Source organism: Hyposmocoma kahamanoa, unplaced genomic scaffold, assembly GCF_003589595.1.
Source record: "Hyposmocoma kahamanoa isolate Upper Pololo Valley unplaced genomic scaffold, ASM358959v1 87, whole genome shotgun sequence".
NCBI classification, from domain to species: domain Eukaryota; kingdom Metazoa; phylum Arthropoda; class Insecta; order Lepidoptera; family Cosmopterigidae; genus Hyposmocoma; species Hyposmocoma kahamanoa.
In genome coordinates, this window is record NW_020654422.1 from 1,187,108 (window position 1) to 1,204,828 (window position 17,721).

General features: G+C 35.0%; 1 protein-coding gene across 1 annotated transcript in view; it reads right to left on the minus strand.

Annotated features, from left to right (window-relative positions):
- Window positions 1-5,230: 5,230 nt before the first annotated feature.
- Window positions 5,231-17,721, minus strand: part of LOC113235414 (mucin-3A-like) — a 241,241-nt gene continuing 228,750 nt past the window's right edge. The window contains exons 11-17 of the mRNA XM_026471095.1: window positions 16,131-17,639; window positions 15,567-15,947; window positions 15,278-15,323; window positions 14,829-15,028; window positions 13,980-14,276; window positions 8,461-8,580; window positions 5,231-7,557 (exon numbers count right to left, since the gene is read on the minus strand). Of these exons, the coding sequence (XP_026326880.1) occupies window positions 7,477-7,557; window positions 8,461-8,580; window positions 13,980-14,276; window positions 14,829-15,028; window positions 15,278-15,323; window positions 15,567-15,947; window positions 16,131-17,639 (2,634 nt within the window). The 3' untranslated portion in view covers window positions 5,231-7,476. The remainder of the gene's footprint in view (window positions 7,558-8,460; window positions 8,581-13,979; window positions 14,277-14,828; window positions 15,029-15,277; window positions 15,324-15,566; window positions 15,948-16,130; window positions 17,640-17,721) is intronic.

Below are 17,721 nucleotides of genomic sequence, written 5' to 3' on the forward strand. Positions count from 1 at the left end.
ACACTTATGACCCAAATATTTTATTAGGTAAATAAGTAGGAGTTTATAAGCTTGACTGCGCGTGAGGCGTTCCTTACATTTAAAAAAAGAAAGGAAGTATTTCTACCTACATTACAAAAGGACTAATGTCCAGCACCGTAGCGTAAAGAATTTTGCAGTCTGCGAACATGTTATGGACAAACCTACACATTGATGAGTGTTCTCTGGTACCCACAATACAGGGAACCAGTGCCTCTACCACGAGCTTACTGTGACAGTTGTCGCTAGTGACCGCATAAATCACTACACAATTTTGTATGGCAAATTATACAGCGCCTCTAGCGGTCACAAGAAGAAACAACATTTTGCGTACAAATATTTTACGGGGTCGCTAGTCTGTCATTGTAATCTCATGGTAGAGGCATTGATAAAAAAGCATGGTTTTTATTTGCAATAAATCCAACAAAATACATTGCGTTTAATTAAAAAAACGAATTGTTGGACAAAAAAAATATGTTAACCGGTTGCCTTTACAAGTTAGTCGACAAAAAAACTTGTAAATTAAATAGTAAATTTAGATTGAAGTCTCTGTACAATGTTATAATCTGAATTTTAATGAAAACAGTACAATCCACAACTCAATAACAACTTTGGACAGTCTTTGTAATGCCCAATTGTCGCCAGTGGGAACAAAGTCAGTGGTGACAATTGGGAATAAGCCAAAATTAAAAGTTTAAGTGCAAATAAAGCTTTGCCAGTTGTGCAGGATGTCCCATGGCTATGAGATATGGCGGGAAAGTCCGTTAAATATTGTAGATAGGATATTTGCTTCATGGAGACATTTATTTAAGTTAGTAATACTGCATTTAAAGACTTTTTAAAAGTTATTTTGTCTCATCCAAGAATCGAACCGAACAAACGTAAAAAAAATCCTGCACTTTAATGATACCGATTAGACCGAAAGAATCAATTATAAGTATTCATTCCTTTTAAATAACATAGTATCTTAAATTAAGGTAAGAACATGAAATTTTACAGGTTATAGCATTCAGGGAATAGGTCGGTGCTAAAAGAATGCTATTCCATAGCCGTTCCCCACATACATATGTAACATCCACAGCTTGGGGGTGGAACGTGTAGTCCCCCGATCATAGAAAGGGGAAGGCGGAATTAAATCGTGCAATTCCAGCGCACACTCTCCGTGATATAATCCTGCAGAATATCGATGCAGGCAACGTAACGGCGGTATTCTATGATCTTCACCTTCGCCTCTTCTAAATCCGAGTCACCTATAATCCTCTTGTCATACTTTTCAACAGAATCCAAGGTGGTCAGTTGATAGTTTGCAGAACCATCCCGTAGGCGGTAGCAGTATTTCATACACGACCTGACTTATTTTTATAATATCAAGTGGCGGGGCGAACAAATCGTGTGTTTGGTGGTAAGCTACACACCTGTACATAACACTTGCGGTGCCACTCTGGGCTTTAAATCGCAAAGATCTGAGGGGCGCCGCCACTGCGCCTGTCACCATGAGACATAAGTTGACAAGTCCCATGTGCCTGTAATTTCACCAGCATCCTTACCCTTCAAAACCGGAACGCAGTAGCTAACATTACTGCTTGGCGGCAGAAATAAATAAGGTAGTATGTACTTCCCTGGATGAACACTTTCACAAGGTGCTCGACTGCTACTAAGAGCTATTAGGGTGGCCATACAGAAACTGCTCGAGCAGTTAGCCAGTGATGAACATACACTGACCGCTCCTTAAATCATAGTCAACAGCTTGAGGCTGCCATTGATAACTGCTGGAGTAGTTGATATCAACAAAAGAAACACAGTTGGTATCGACTGCTCTACAAGTCACAATTTCAATTTCATTCAAATCAGTAGCAACATGGATTTTGAGGAAGAAGCACTACTACTGCTACTTTTGCTCAGATGACGACGGCGGCAGTGTAGAAATAGAAAATTGTGCGTTCATCCCATATTGGAATTACGAAATGACCATGGAGAATTTAATAACTTGTTTTCGGAAATAAGACTTAGCGCGTCACAATCTACGTCGTAAAATTTGCTCAATAAACAAAACAAGAAGCGAGCGGGCGGGAGGCACGCGTGACGTGGAACGAAGAGCTCGGGCGGGGTAACTCGCGAGGTAGCGTGAGAGTAGTCGACAGCTCGAGCAGTTAGTGTATACCTGGCGACTGCTTGACCGCACGATGAAATTTCACCGCGCCGCAAACTGCCCGAAGCAGTCGCAACTGCTTGAGCTCGTGTACATAGACGACTATAGTTTGCTATACGATCGCAACTTAAAGCAGTCGATACCGGTGAATGACCGGCCAGCTGAAGCACCTGTCTTGGTGTGAAGTAACGACTCACCTTTGATAAGGATGCCAAGCTTCCTGGTTGTATTTTCGGCCATTGATTCTATTTATCAGCCGAAGTCCAAATTGGACGACAGATCTATTACAAGTTTATACATAGGGCGCACTATAAGTTTCCGGAACTGGCCACTTACATAAACAATATTTTAAAAGTAATCACAACATTTCAAAATGGAACTCTTTGGTTGTTGAATACAGTTAGTTTCATCTGACTGTCACTTGTTTTTACATTGTGGCGTCATTTTAGAAATTGGTTGTCTACATCACCATGGATTTAACTTGTGAAAATTTTCGTAGTATGATTTTCTACAACTTTAAGTGTAATTTAACAGCTCAGCGGAGCTTCGCTCGGCTTCAAACTGCTTTTGGCGATAAAGCACCATGCAAGACGACTATTTATAGCTGGTTTGCAGAATTCAAACGCGGTCATGTGAATTCTAGTGACGAATTTCGTGATGGTCGCCCATCCACTGCTGTGAACAACAAAAACATCGATACTGTGCGCCATATGATCAAAACAGACAGGCATGTGACATACCATGAGATTCGGGCATCTTTAGGCATAGGCATGGGTCAAATACAATCAATACTACACAAACATTTGGGTGTGAAAAATCTGTGCTCTCGGTGATCCCACACAATTTGACTGAGGCTCATAAAACGGATCGCATCACTTGGTGCAATGCCATGCTTACCAGATTCAATATACCACAGTAGTAACAGCGGATGTATGCTTCTTTTTTAACAAAACTGGACGTGTGGCTACTGTTGCTTTAGAGAATCGTTGTACCTTGAATAGTGATTGGTACATGACCATTTGCTTGCCGGAAGTTATTGACAAACTCCGTAAAAATAACCGTAAACGCCGTATCATCTTGCACCACGATAATACCAGTTCTCACACGGCCAGACAGACAAATGTATTTTTGAAGATAAACAACGTTGACCTTATGAGCCAGACTTGTGATTTTTATTTATTTCCAAAAATTAAGTACCAGTTGCGTAACTGGTACAACGATTTTCATCACCTGAAGAGGCTGTCAATGAGTATGAAAAATATGTTTCAGAGATTGTCACGAAGGAGTGGCACAAATGTTTTCAAAATTGGTTCATTCGTATGAGAAAGTGCATTACCGCTAACGGATAATATTTTGATAAACAATAAATTAATTTCTGACCATTTGTAGTATTTTGTTGTAATTCATTCCGGAAACTTATAGTGCGCCCCACGTAGAGACGATCGGCAATCGGCATGAATATACCACGAAAAGTCGGAGTCAGGTCAATATGTATCCTTATCTATATATTATATTATAATATATTATATTTAAAGTACTTTTCTTTTAAAGTCCCATTGCAGTGAGACGTAAATTTACTGTATTTTGTTACATTTTATTCGGTACCTGATTGTTTTTTTCGAGCAAATTAATGAAATTAAACTTTCAATATGTGTTGGAGGACAGGAGTTGGAGCATTCTTACCATAAAACACGTGAGAAACATTTGTTTGACTTTTATATAAAGAGACAAATCCATTCTCCAATCTCGTTATAGACATTATTGGACACTTCTATGTCATCTGGAAGTTTGTTACTCTTCACCGTTAGCGAGAGGTATCTATTAATGCATTCACAAATTTACACAACTCAGACAATTAATTCATTGGTACAGCAGCCTCAGGGATTCGAATCATCGACGCCATTAAATAACATAAAATAATATGTACCAAATGTTTAAAGTTTCTATGGACAGGCAAGGTCGAATTACGTAAGAATAATTATTATATTTAAAGAATGATTGAAGTTTGAAATTAGCTGCTCAATAATATTTGTACATTAGTTAGCGTTACTTCACGTTACGCTGTCCACCGGATACTTGATTTCTTCGATCACATTGCCAGGACAGAAGTGCACAACCTCGAACAACTAATGGTCACCGGAAGGATCGACGGTAAACTTCCAAGGGGTCGCTATCCCACAACATAGTCCAACAGGATATAGGCTCTCGGCATGGGCCAAAGACCGCCACAGATGGCAAAGCGTGCTTGATAGTTGTTTCCGCGGGGTAGTCACGACCCTCAGTAATGAGATATACGACGCTAGGACGAGGAGACAGCGTCTTTACAAAGTCATCAATACAATTAAGATGCAACGTATACGCTGCTCTAATAGGCTTTATATTCCAAACTTGCCATTTACGAGGTTTAATATTATAATAGTAAAATAAAAACTTAATATTAAAAGTTATACAGCTTAAAATTACGAAAAATCTTGGTAGTTTGCTCGTTTAGCTCTTGTTAGTTGTTTCGAATTATAATATACATTTCAAATAAATATTGTTAATGATAAATGTGTAGAAATATGTTATACGAAGAGGCAACCCTTAGAGTTTCTTACTCTCTTTCTCAGTGACGCCTTTCGAATGAACAGTAGATTTTAGGTAATCTTTGTGACGTTTTCGTGTAATTTGTTTACCAATGAAATAAAGATATTTGAGTTCAGCACTTCTATAGCTGTCTTAATATTTCTATAAATATATCATATAAAGGGTTATAAAAAAAAAGAAAATTTCCGTCAATTCATAAATTGGTTTTATTTCTTACACTCCACTCAAGCAAGTATAAAAAGTAAAAAGCTAAAGTTACAGAGGCGCAATTCACAGTTATTCTTTTTAATGTTATATAAAAATAGAGAATTAAAGAATAATAATCTAGAATATAACGCCTCAAGAATACAAAAACTTTAGAATAGCACAAGAAGGAAAATTGCAATATCTCTGATATCTATAATCATTTCTTTTTTGAGATTGTAATAATAAGATTCTATAGCATTCAGACTACAAGTATTATCTATAAAAGGATATTAACAAAACCTAGCAGTGGCAAAATCAATCTAGTAATTTACCAAGTTTAATTATACTAAATTCTTAAATTAATGACCTTTATACTAGAGGCAGTGAAAAGTTGTACAGCTAATGCAAATTAAAAATAAAATTCCCAGTCAATTTCATCGATAACATTGATAGATATTTTCAAACAGCTTGTATGTAAAAGTTTTCTTATTTCTTCGTTATATAAAAATACATAGATATGTATACAAAAACAAAAAAATACAAATACATTCACGAAACTAAACTTTTATTCCATTTTGATATTACCATATGGCTTTGGTTAAATATGTGGGTTGCTTAGTTTGGTTCTGGTTAGGGGGTTCGGAGAAATGACCTCGGGATTTGATTTTTTATTTTGGTGCTTATAGTACGGGCATTTCCTAGTTTAAGATCAATTAAGGTTGTCCGTCGTATTATTACCCTATTTATTTCATATTTTGTTCATATATCTATCAACCTATCAATCTTACACCCAAAGATGCATTCTTTGGTTACATTGAATGAAATTGACTTAATCATTATTTTAAATTCAGCATCATGTTAACAAAATAATATTTGCCACGTTAAATAAATAAATAGAAGCAGATAAGAAAGCTAGTTCAAGCACGTGCGTAAATGGCACATGTAGTTAAGTATCACTTAAGTAAGAAGATTCTTAGACTAAGCTTAATTATAATTTTAGCTCCAATAAGGTTTTAGTGTTATATTAATAAAGTTGTCTTTTCGAATGGTTGTACCATTTTTTTTAATAGGCTTTTGAATTTAAATATTGGACTCCAATTTAATTTTGATATCAACTCCTACAACGTGATTTTTTACACCTACTGATACAATGTTAAAAGACGAAGTGTTATTTTACATCAGCTGATACGATATCATAGTTTTATATAGCATGATATCAAAATTAAATGATTTTAGTCGTAAAGGAGTGCATATGGTTCCTCTTTATAATAAGAAGGGACTTTATAAAACAATTCGATTTCCTTGAAATAATTAAAGTTATTGAAAAGAAAGACGAAAGTTTATGAAATTAATAAGAAATATACATTGATTATTTACATGATTAAAACAATAAATTTTAAATAGTACTAACATCACATTCTTTGCCTAAATCCTACTTCGGATGATATTAGTGACATACAAATGGAGCAATATAGAGATTTATGTATTTGTTATTATTCCTAAAGATGTCAACAAAGTTTTTTTATAGACTCATAAAAAATCCTTGAGATATAATAATACATATGAATTTTCATATGCATTTGAACCCTATACATTTTTGAGCAGTGCATATCTTGAACAAATTGTGGAAGATAACCCTCGTATATTACAAATTTTTAGTATAAAGGAAAAACTTATAAAAAAAGATTTCTTGTAAAGGTGATACATTTTAGTTACTGACGCTATCCTACATACGACATTGGGGTCACCCAAGGCGTGCTATTGAGGCTTTGATTCTTTATATTGCATGTTCAAAAAATTTGTAGACTTATGCTGTATGAATTAATGGTTTAAAGCACACTCAACGCAATTCTGATCCATAACTGTTTCATATGTTATTGTAATTTTGTCCATTTGAATATCCTAATTACATATTTCTAGACAGAACAAAGTTACTAGTCATTTTATACATTTGAATTATATAACCATACCAGATCTAACGACTCGGTAAAAACTACATCCCGTGGAGAAATTGTTTCCCACCTCTTTGTCTAAGGAACATATAAGGAATCAGAAAGAGGCAAGTTTTAAAGTATTTAAATGTTGACTTGTATGTGATTATCTAGAGTTTAATTCATGGTAGAAATTAATTTTCAATTCAATTTTTCAATTTGCTTTATTAAATTTTGTTGCTGAATTTTTAAGGCTTCTTTAGAATTTACTTTGTTAATAATATGTACTAAATACATAAAATTATTGATACGACACTATAAACACCTTTTCGGTTTTTGCAATGCAAATTAATATTTGACTAGTACAATAAGGTTCTAGATCAACGGGCATCATCTATGAAAAACGCAAGCGGATTGAATTTAAAGAAAATCTAATATAGCAAATTGAAAAATAATCAAGTCATTTGAAATCCTAAATAAAAGTATTAATTTTTTTACACAATATTCTACCTAAAATCAGCTATATACATTGAGCACTCGCAACACATAGTGCGTACTTATGACACTTTCGCAAAAGTTTCAGTCCATGGCTTTATACAGAATGCCCTAACCGGAGCCCGTCGCATAAGCATCTGTCGCTACGCGCTGCCCCGCTCGAAACACGTTCTGAACAGTTTTAGCAGCACCCTGTGAATAAAATAAAACAAGTTCACATTATGGTCACTAGATGGCAGATGTTGCACCTTGAATCGATTTTGTAATAAAATCAAATTGTTTCAATTTCACAAATAAACATACGACAGAAGCATATTCATTATTGATGTAGTAATTAATATAACATGAAAGAATATAGTTATGTTAAACATTAGTTAATATTGAATTAAATGACCGAATATTTTGATTAAAAATTAATGTTATACAAAGTTAGAGTATGATTGAAATTAGTTAATCATTACTACGACTTACAAAACGTTGTCCAATCACAAAATCTGAAATTTTTACAAAATTTTTATACGATTTACGTAATTACAAATTGAAGTCAGGTAACTTCTAAAGAGCTCAGGTAACTTTTGTCTCAAGCAAAAATTTTACATTAGTTTTTAAACGAAACTTAAACAGTACGTCAAAACGGACAACATTTATTTTACAGCACCAAGTACAAAACTTGGGTTCCCTAGGGTACTGTCTGAATTTGAGTGTACGGAAAAATACCGCGAATTTTAAAAATTTTGACATATCATCACGTCTGTCTCCCACCGAGACCACAAGGGCTATGAACCCCCTACTGCTACGCTCCCGACAAACCTCCTTCGCCTACTCCACTCTCAACAGTTTCTTCATACATGCCCGTTTATTCTTCGTACTTTTAACCCTGTTTTAAGGACATCCCCAATCTGATTGAGATATGTAAACCCAGGTCTAACTTTCCCCAAGCCTCCATCCACATTAGCTCTATTTGGTGCTGTCAATCTACCAACATTCATTATTTCATTCATGAACAAACCATGGAAGCACCCTTCTCTCTATCCTGGTCACTAAGCCATCTTTCATACCACAACAAGCGACCATGTAAAATCAGTTAGGTCTCACCTGTATGGCAGCTCCCAGGAACTGCGAAAATGCCCTCGTGACATTAATAGCAGCTGACACCAGCTGCCCTCGACCAGGTGCCTGCTCTGATATTACTGCTCTTGGGGGCTCCAGAGGTATCTATGTTATATGATGTTTATTATTTCATAGTATGTAGAAGCTGAACTCGCGTTTGAACTTAACTTGATTAAAAAATGATTGTACCATTCGTGTAAAGCTTCAGGCCAATTATCTGAACCAAACCGCATTCATTTGTGGTAGACCATAATTAATAACGTACACACTCAATAACGTACACACGCAACATAGCCCCGCACTAGGGAAACCCTGTGTCGCGGATGCCATGGACACACACATAGACAACCACATATTACACCCAAATTCACGAGAGAAATAAATGTAGGCCATACAAATATTTCTCCCAGCCCGGGAATCGAACCTGGGACCTCTGCGTCCGGCATGGTAACCGTTCGGCCACGGAGGCAGTTAATAATAATTACTGTTTATATACTTAAAAAATCATATACAAAAAGTGCTATGTTTCGTTATATTATAAAAATATTTCTTTATACCGTGCTTGAACCATGTCTGCAGTGAATGTATAATTTGCTTAAAAATTTGGGTATTAAGAAAATATAAGACACTGTATATATTAATATAATACAAGGTCATTTGTAAAATACTAACATACTTGCAGGACTATATTACTAACATTATTAACAACACTTTTTGCTCCGTGACTTTTAACAATTCATCACATATTACTTTCGTAAAAAAAATTCAATAGATTGAATTCTATTGATATATTGATATAGATTGATTCTAAACGCTGATAACTCTGTGTGATACTATGTGACCCTACATGAAAAGGGACGGGGCTCATCGGGGAAGACGCTTTGCACATTTGTAGAGCTCCTTGTGAAAGAGTTCATCCAGGATAGTACTGCCACCTTACCTATTTCTGCCACCAAGCAGTAGTGTCAGCATTACTGTGTTCCGGTTTTGAGGGGTAAGGGTGATGGTGAAATTACAGGCACATGGGACTTGTCAACTTGTGACTCAGGGTGACGGGCGCAGTGGCAGTGCACTGCAATCGTTATGAATAGGCGTGTAAATTACGATCAGGTGCACGACTTGTTCGTCCCGTCACTTGATAATATCAAAAAAAATCGATACAAAAAGTCGTCGTAACCACTTGAATCGATCTTCATAATATAAATGTACTATTAAAAAAACCGACCTCAAAAGTTGGTGGAATTACATTTATTTGCCAAGTTTTAATTGAAATCGGTTACCGGAAAGTGTGCGAAACCAGATTCATCCCCTCGTTTGCCACCCTTAGATGTGGAATATTCCCTTCAAATATAAATGGGACCAATACTGAGGTATCCTCTTTCCAACAAAAAAAGAATCATCGAAATCGATTCGCAAATGCCGATATCCCGAGTTATCGCGGAACACACATACAACAAAAACAGACGAATTGAGAACCTCTTCCTTTTTGAAATCGGTTACCAATCATTAACATTTTTAACTTTACCGCCAAAAATAAGGAAACGCAATTTTTTTTCACTTTTAAAACTAACTACAATATCAAAATGGCAAATTAGTTCAATTATAACATTTTCCTTCGCCATTATCGCGGTGCGAAATAAGACAATGATAACAAATTAAAAAAAAATGGAATTCCAACAAGGACCGCGCCTCAGTTATGTTTTTTACCGACTTAAAAAAGGAGGAGGTTATACTTTCGTCTCTATGTATGTATTCCGATTTCTCCGGGAATTACAAACACACATACAAAAAAATACATATAAAAATAAGTAAAATAAAAGTTTATTTTTGGTAAATTTATTGTAGGAAATGAAACTATTTTTCCATATTTAAATCGCGTAAGTATATTTGTTTTTTCAAACAAACCAACGTTTCGAGCCCTTTACAGGTCCCAAGATCACGGTTGACTGAGGTGGTACAGTCATCAACCAGTTATGTCTAATATTAATGCAAACCAAGCTATTTTTTCACTATAGTTACAAAAGTTATTAATTAAATACCTTATTTTTAATTTTACCATGAACATTCCAATTTACGCTGCATACGTTTTACAAATCAACCACCTCAGTCAACAATGGAACCTTTAAAGTGCCCGAAACTTTGGTTGGTTTGAAAAAACAAATATACCCGACTTAAATCCGGAAAGATAGTTTCATTTCCTATGTGTAACAATTGCGAAAACCTAAGAACTCGATAAATTTATTGTATTTTCTAAAAAAAAATGGAACAAAACTTGTTTATGATGTTAGTATTATAAATAGTCCTGCAAGGTTGTTATTTTCTTACAAATGTTATTTCAGTTATCATCATTATCAGTCATTTAAAAAAAAATCCCCTTTATATATACATAATTACATTTAATAGTCCCAGACCAAAAAGTTAGTATCCAAGTAAGCTAACACATCGACAGATGTTAACATCAAGGTAGGTTCTAATAAACTAACCGCTAGCGATAAATTTCCTTGCTAACTAAACACGTTACTAAGAGTGGTACAATTAATTCAGGTTTAAATCTACTGTCTACGTATCTATATATTGTTTTAATGGATGTTTCAAAATTAATCTAAAAGAATAATTATACATTTTAGTTATCACTAAATACATGTCAACTTGTTAAATGGCAGGGCAAATGTTAATCCAATCGTAATTATTATACTCACCATTGTAATTATTTTACACACACACACATAGTATTATATACAACACACACGTAAATATTACAGAAAATGAACTTAAATACACCCATTACTTACAAAAGCATTGTACCAATTTTAAATGGAAATAAAAACTTTATTTGCAAATAAGAAAGATAATTATTGATATAAAGATGGAACACTAGACAAATTCGATCAAGCACGTTATGCTGAAGGCGCTGGCTCGAATCCAGCGGGATCAATGGAATTTTTCTTCGTTTCGATCTTAAAACAAACTAGTGGAGTAATTTCAAAATAATAAAAATTTAACATCATAATAGTAAAACATCGTGATGTTCAATATTAATTATAAACTTTGCAATACAAATGAGAAAGACGATTAAAAAAAATGAAATTTAGAAATAGAAAGAAGACGAGGTGTCTGTTGGCACCCTTGTAAATACAAAATTGGTACAATTCCTTTAATGTGAGCACTCTAAATCAAAATCAAAATAGGCTTTAATAAAGGGTATTAGTAGTTATTTCCTGACAAGAACCATGTGTTCTACTGCTGACTATTTTTTCTTTGATCACTATGTAACAAATTTTCAAAAAGATTATTTTCTAGTTTGACACTATTGATTGTTGTTTAATTGAGCAGCTAGTATATAGGAAAGTGGAGCTGTACCCCGGAAACTTTGTTTTTGTGGTTACCATAGCAGTATTTATATAGCTGCCTATATAGTATAGCTACATATTAGTAGGAATTTATTTAAAAGTTGATATGTAGCAATGTGTAAGTATGTTATAATATATACGTAGTACGTTTTTGTGAAGTTTGTTTGAGAAAGTATGCGGTTCAATTTGTACATCGTTTAGCTGCTTTGTGCACCATTAACTGCCCTTCACCTAAAACTCCGTAATAATTTGTAATGTTGCCTGGAAGAAATCGCTGTCTAGCGATAAGGCCGCCGATTGTACCTTTAACTATGTTTTATCTTTTTTGTATTGTCACTGCTTATTATTTTGTGTGCAATAAAGCTTATTCTATTCTATTCTATCCTATAATCTAGCAAATTTCCACATTTCTAAGTACTTTGTAATCGATTTGTGTAACTTTGGTTGAAATCGATTTAAAATGTATTCCCATTCCCGAACACGAGAATTTATATTTTTCCTTTATGGTACGCAAGTTTCAACTTTTCGTTGTACTGACCAGAAAGGCAAAGTTTTTGGAGATATATAAATTTTTCCATGTTTTTCTGTTAGAACCAATTAGAAAACGTGTTACATAGTAATTATTTTTAGTTACACAATAATTAAAGTGAAATCACTAAATTAATTATTAATGTATAGACGTTTAAAATGACAATAATGTAAATAACGTATGGTTAAAGTCAGGAGTCGTCAACTAACAACCTGAAGTGGTATGCCTTCTTAAATAATAAAATAATTTTAAGATCTATAAATTTAACTTTAGTTTAGAAAGAAACATTGTTGTATCCGATAAGGAAGTAAAATACTAGTGTTTTAATATTTAGGAAAAACTCAAGTCAATACAGTATTTTCCTACGGTTTACCGGTAAATTGGCTCAAAAAGCCTTCCTTTTTGTCTTTCTCATGTTAAAAATACATCAAATCAGACAATAACTTTAACCATGTCTAGTAAAATACGCATGATAAGTTACACGAAGAAGAGAAGATTATTAAAGTGAGTCCAGTTTTTATTGTGCATTGAAAATTCGTAAATAGTACCTACCTATAGTCTATCTTTTTTGATGACGGAGTAAAATGATAGCTAGTGATTGCAGTCGATTAATATTCGACTATCGACTGAATATTGGACACGGTTATGGAATAAATAGCCGGACTTGTTTCATTAGAAACATCCTCGACCCATTATTCATTCAATTACAGAGCACAAGTTCATTTAAATTGTCAATTTTTCTAAGTTGATACATATACGTACACTATATTTAGAACTACGTTTATGAAAAATACAAAGAATAGACATATTTTAAAGTTTTTCATTTTAATTCTATGTAGATAACCAAATCCGGCTGTTCTTGTTAAAATGTACATGAATAAAAATTGATCTCAATATTACTAGGCTAACTGTCAAAATAAGAATGAAGAAGGCAATAACGCAATTAGTAATCACTAGAACGTCGAAACCTTCACAATTCATGCATTTTTGGCAAAATTTTATCTTCTTTCACAAACTATCGATAAAATTATCGACAACAACCACATAACTATTTAAAATTTTATGAAAACTGGCAACCCTACAAATGTCATGTTGGTACTTGGTACTTGGTGCAACGGGCTGATATCCGCAACTCGACGACAAAGCGCCTATTTTGCGTGCAAATGTCATGTAACTCCGTCTTCAAAAAAGATAGACTCTAGACATTTACAGAAACCACAAGTATGTGCAAAAGATTAGTTTTTCAAGAAAGAAAGATATTATCAAATTTAAAAAAAACCATTTCCGTAAATAAAATGTATTTTATTAAATGAGTAGCTTTACGGCACACAACGGTATATACAAGCCATCCTAGCCAATACCTTTAATAAATATAAAACGTACATAAAAATCTTAAAGAAAAAGTAATATCATTAAATTCACACCTAATATGGACAAGTATTATGTACAATATAGACAATTTATTATAATAACTCCACCCCTTGCACCCCAGGATTTAGCAAAAGTCAGACTTAGATTAAATAGGAACAAGTCAATATCACTCTAGAAAAATATTTAATCCAAGTTCTGAGTCCAACACCTCACCCCCAATCACTGAGTTTAAGCAAAATTGAAGAGAAACCCACTCTGTTTGACGTCGGTCTGTCGTCCGCATTTCCGATGAATGGTCCAGAACCAAACCAGTTGACTCTGTTACTTGTTGAAGACGCGACTGATGGACCTGGGGACGCTTCTGGCCGTCTATTTGGCCTTGATGCTGATGGTCCTGGATCGGTTTCTCTCCACTGTTGCCAGAGCCACGCTAGACCATCCAAGATTGGTCTTCTGGCAGGCGCCGACGGTGGTTGTGGCGGCGGCGGCGGCGGCAGCGGTGTTGTCGTTCTTCTAGTCTTCGGGGTCACTACCACTTGGTTGAGTAAAGCCTACGACGTTAAGTTAGTTCTAGTATTCATTTATATTTATATATTGAAATAAATTTTTTAGTGAGGAAATATAACTTCTAAAGTTCAATTAAGTGTACTAAATATTAAGTATAGAAAATAAGAAGATAGATAAAGAGAAGTCAAAGATGAACGAGAAGCGTTTCATGCTGTTAACTTTGATGATATCATGAAACTGAAGGTTTACGTGTTTCAGGTTATGTACATGCAAGAATGGGTTCCAGGTGAAACATAGTATCACAAACGTAGCCAGAAAAACGCGATAAAGAAAATGCGTTCAATGGAAAAATGTACATAAAACATGTGATTTTATAGTATACAAAATCAACAGAGCCGTTCGCAATTTGCATATCTTCCAAAAAACTTATGCTGAAAGCATTGACTTATAATTGTAAGTCAATGGCTGAAAGTGATCCGTCAAGACAACATAACAATTGCACCAGAAACCATATAGTCTATGGATACTGACTTTATAAAAAAGTAATAAAATTATCTGGCTACGTTCTTCGAAGAAAGGAGAGAAAAGAAACTAACAGCGAGTCGTAGTTGCTCATCCAAAGAACTTGCCGTGGTTGGCCCAAAGCCTTGCTCCTTGAGCAAAGCTGCTAGTAGTGCATCGTTACTCTTCCCATACTCTGTACTAACTGACGCGGGAGTTTTAGTCGCCTCCGACATCATATTTGTTGGCTTCACCTGCTGCAGTAACTTTTGCAGTGCCTCATCACTTGATTGTCCTGGAATATTTTTTATAAAAATTATAATATAATAAGATTATTATTCACAGGAATCAACTTTCTAATTTATATATTTATTATAATTTCTAATGACAATTAACGAAACGTTTTGTAAAATGAAATTATAACGCAATTGGAACTGTCATTATGGTCTCATAAAACTTTTCGATTGTACAATAATCACAAAGTATGGCTTGCTGATACATAACACTTAGTAAGTATTAGAGTACAACTCATAGTAAAAATCACCTGTAATAGCTAGTTTAGTTCTCTGCGTCTCGGTCTGCTGTACACCCTGCAATTTGATCAAAGTTTGTAACAATTTTGCATCATCTTGCTCATTCTTGAGGTTGTCCTTAACAACTATCTTCGCACCGAAAGGTCTAGCCGTCATAGGGACGGCCGTAGCAACACTTGGTTTAGCACTAGGTTTCCGAGTTAAAGTATCGAACTGTTCATTTAGCGGTGAAGGCATAGCAAACAGATTTGATAGTAATTTCAAGTCATCAGTGGCTCCAGACGGTAGTTTTGGACTCACATTCTCTATCGAAGGTATGTTTGGTAGTGTTGGAATGTTAAATTTTGATGGATCTTGTCCCGTTGCTTTTATGAGTGCCTGTAATAGTTTTGTGTCTTCCTGAAATTGCTTAATGTCTTCTTCTAATGATGGTGTATTTTCGTTGATAGTTGTTGTTATTGGTCGTTGGGTAGTTGTAGTAGTCGTCGTAGTAGTGGTCGTAGTTGTCGTAGATGGTATGTAAGGAGGAGTAGTGTTTATGTTCTTTCCTGTGCGGCCTACATTAGCTTGTTTATTGGACTGAATCTCGTTCAAACTTCTTTCTACGGCTAGAGCAATGATACGATTTGCTAATTGTGCTTCGGGTTCTTCGTTACCGGTGTTTGTATTAAGTACAGATTTCTGGAAATAAAATAAGATATTATTAGATATTAATAGAATTAGATATTATTATTATATAATTATTATTAGGCGGTATGTTAAAGTATCAGTTTTAAAATATGTGTATGTTTCATTCGATAAATTAAATAAGTGCACCAATATCTTATAAAACAAAACTAAATAATTATTGTCATTAAAACTTACCAAGTTTTGTAAAAAGGCCAAATCTTCTTCGTCCGAGAACGTAGAAGTACTAGGAATCTCAGTAGTCACCGTATATCTAGACGCAGGTACACGGCGAGCAGTAGCCACGGTGGTAGCTCTGGTGGTTGTTGTTGGCAACCTTCTTCTCGCCTTAGACCGCAGCGTTGTTGTTATACCGATCTCTTCTGTGGTAACTGGTACTTGAGGCTGGAATGTAGTCAACACAGGACTAGGAATATTTGTAAACACAGGAGAAGGAGGCGTAGTTGTCCTTGACGTATACACTGGACGAACATTCACTGGTGTAGTTGGATTAGATGCTACAGACGTTGTCTGAGGGTTAGATGCAATTCGGACATTTGAAGTTACCCCTGAGATAATCGGAACGTTTGTGTTGCCAGTGTTCTGACCGTTTACTTGTAACAGTGCCTGTAAAAGTTTAGCCTCCTCTGCTATCTTTTTTATTTCATCGTCAATTGAGATGGTTGTTGTTTGAATTCTAGTTGTAGTTGTCGTTTTTATAGTTGTTGTTGGTGGTGATGGTGGGGTAGATGTGGTTGGTGGTATAGGTGGAGTTATAGCCGTAGGCCTAGTCGGTATATTCAAGTTGTCCAGTGAAGGTATATTTAAACTAGCTGGATTTTGTCCAGTAGCAGCCAAAAGTGCCTTTAGGAGTTTAGTGTCTTCTTCGAACTGTCTTATATCGTCTTCAATTGACCGAGATGTAGTAGTTTGCGCATTGATTCTTAAATTTCCATTAATATTGGGTATAGAAATTGTACTTGGACTTTTAGTATTAGCAGCCAATATTGCTTCAAGAAGTTTCGTTTCCTGACTTTTTTTAGTTGTTCCTATATTAGTAGTTCTCACTGTTGTACTGTCAACAGGTATTTGATTGTTGCTGGTGAAAACGTTTAAATTTTTAGCAGTTCGTTCCGTCTGTAGCAAATTTTGAAGAAGTTTAATGTCTTCTTGGTATTTGCGTTCTTCCTCTACAGTTGTGACTGACGATAATGATGTCACAGTTGTAGGAACTGAAGTTGTCGTTTGCGCAATTGTTGTTGAAATTGTTGTTGTTGGTGCTGGTGTTGTAATAGTAGTAGTGGTAGTAGTAATAGGTTCAAACGTTGTGGTTGGTTCAGGTGTCGTAGATGGCAACCAAGTTACAAATGTAGCTATTGGCCGAGTAGTGAAAATTGCTGGATTTGTAACAATATTTGTGAACGCTGTCTCTGATGTAGTAGCAATTGGAGTACCGGCTGTCATTTGAACTGTAGTAGTTTGCTCGTCATTTCCTAAACGTGTCAGAATTTGCGGCATTCCTGTATTTACTTCAGTAAAAGCAGTTGAATCCGTTGTTCTAGTTCTGGTTGTTAATGGTGATTTGGTTGAAGCCAACTTTAGTACATTGGTATCTTGTGGAGCCGCAGTTACTTCGTCTATTGGTATAAATTTAAATACGGCTCCACCATTTCCATCCAAAGGCTTTTCAGTTCGTATTTGTTTTGTCTGTAAAGTGGATTAAATGGAATTATTATTACGTCAATCTGTAAAATAGTATTTTGTGATCATAGCTACAATGAATTCACAA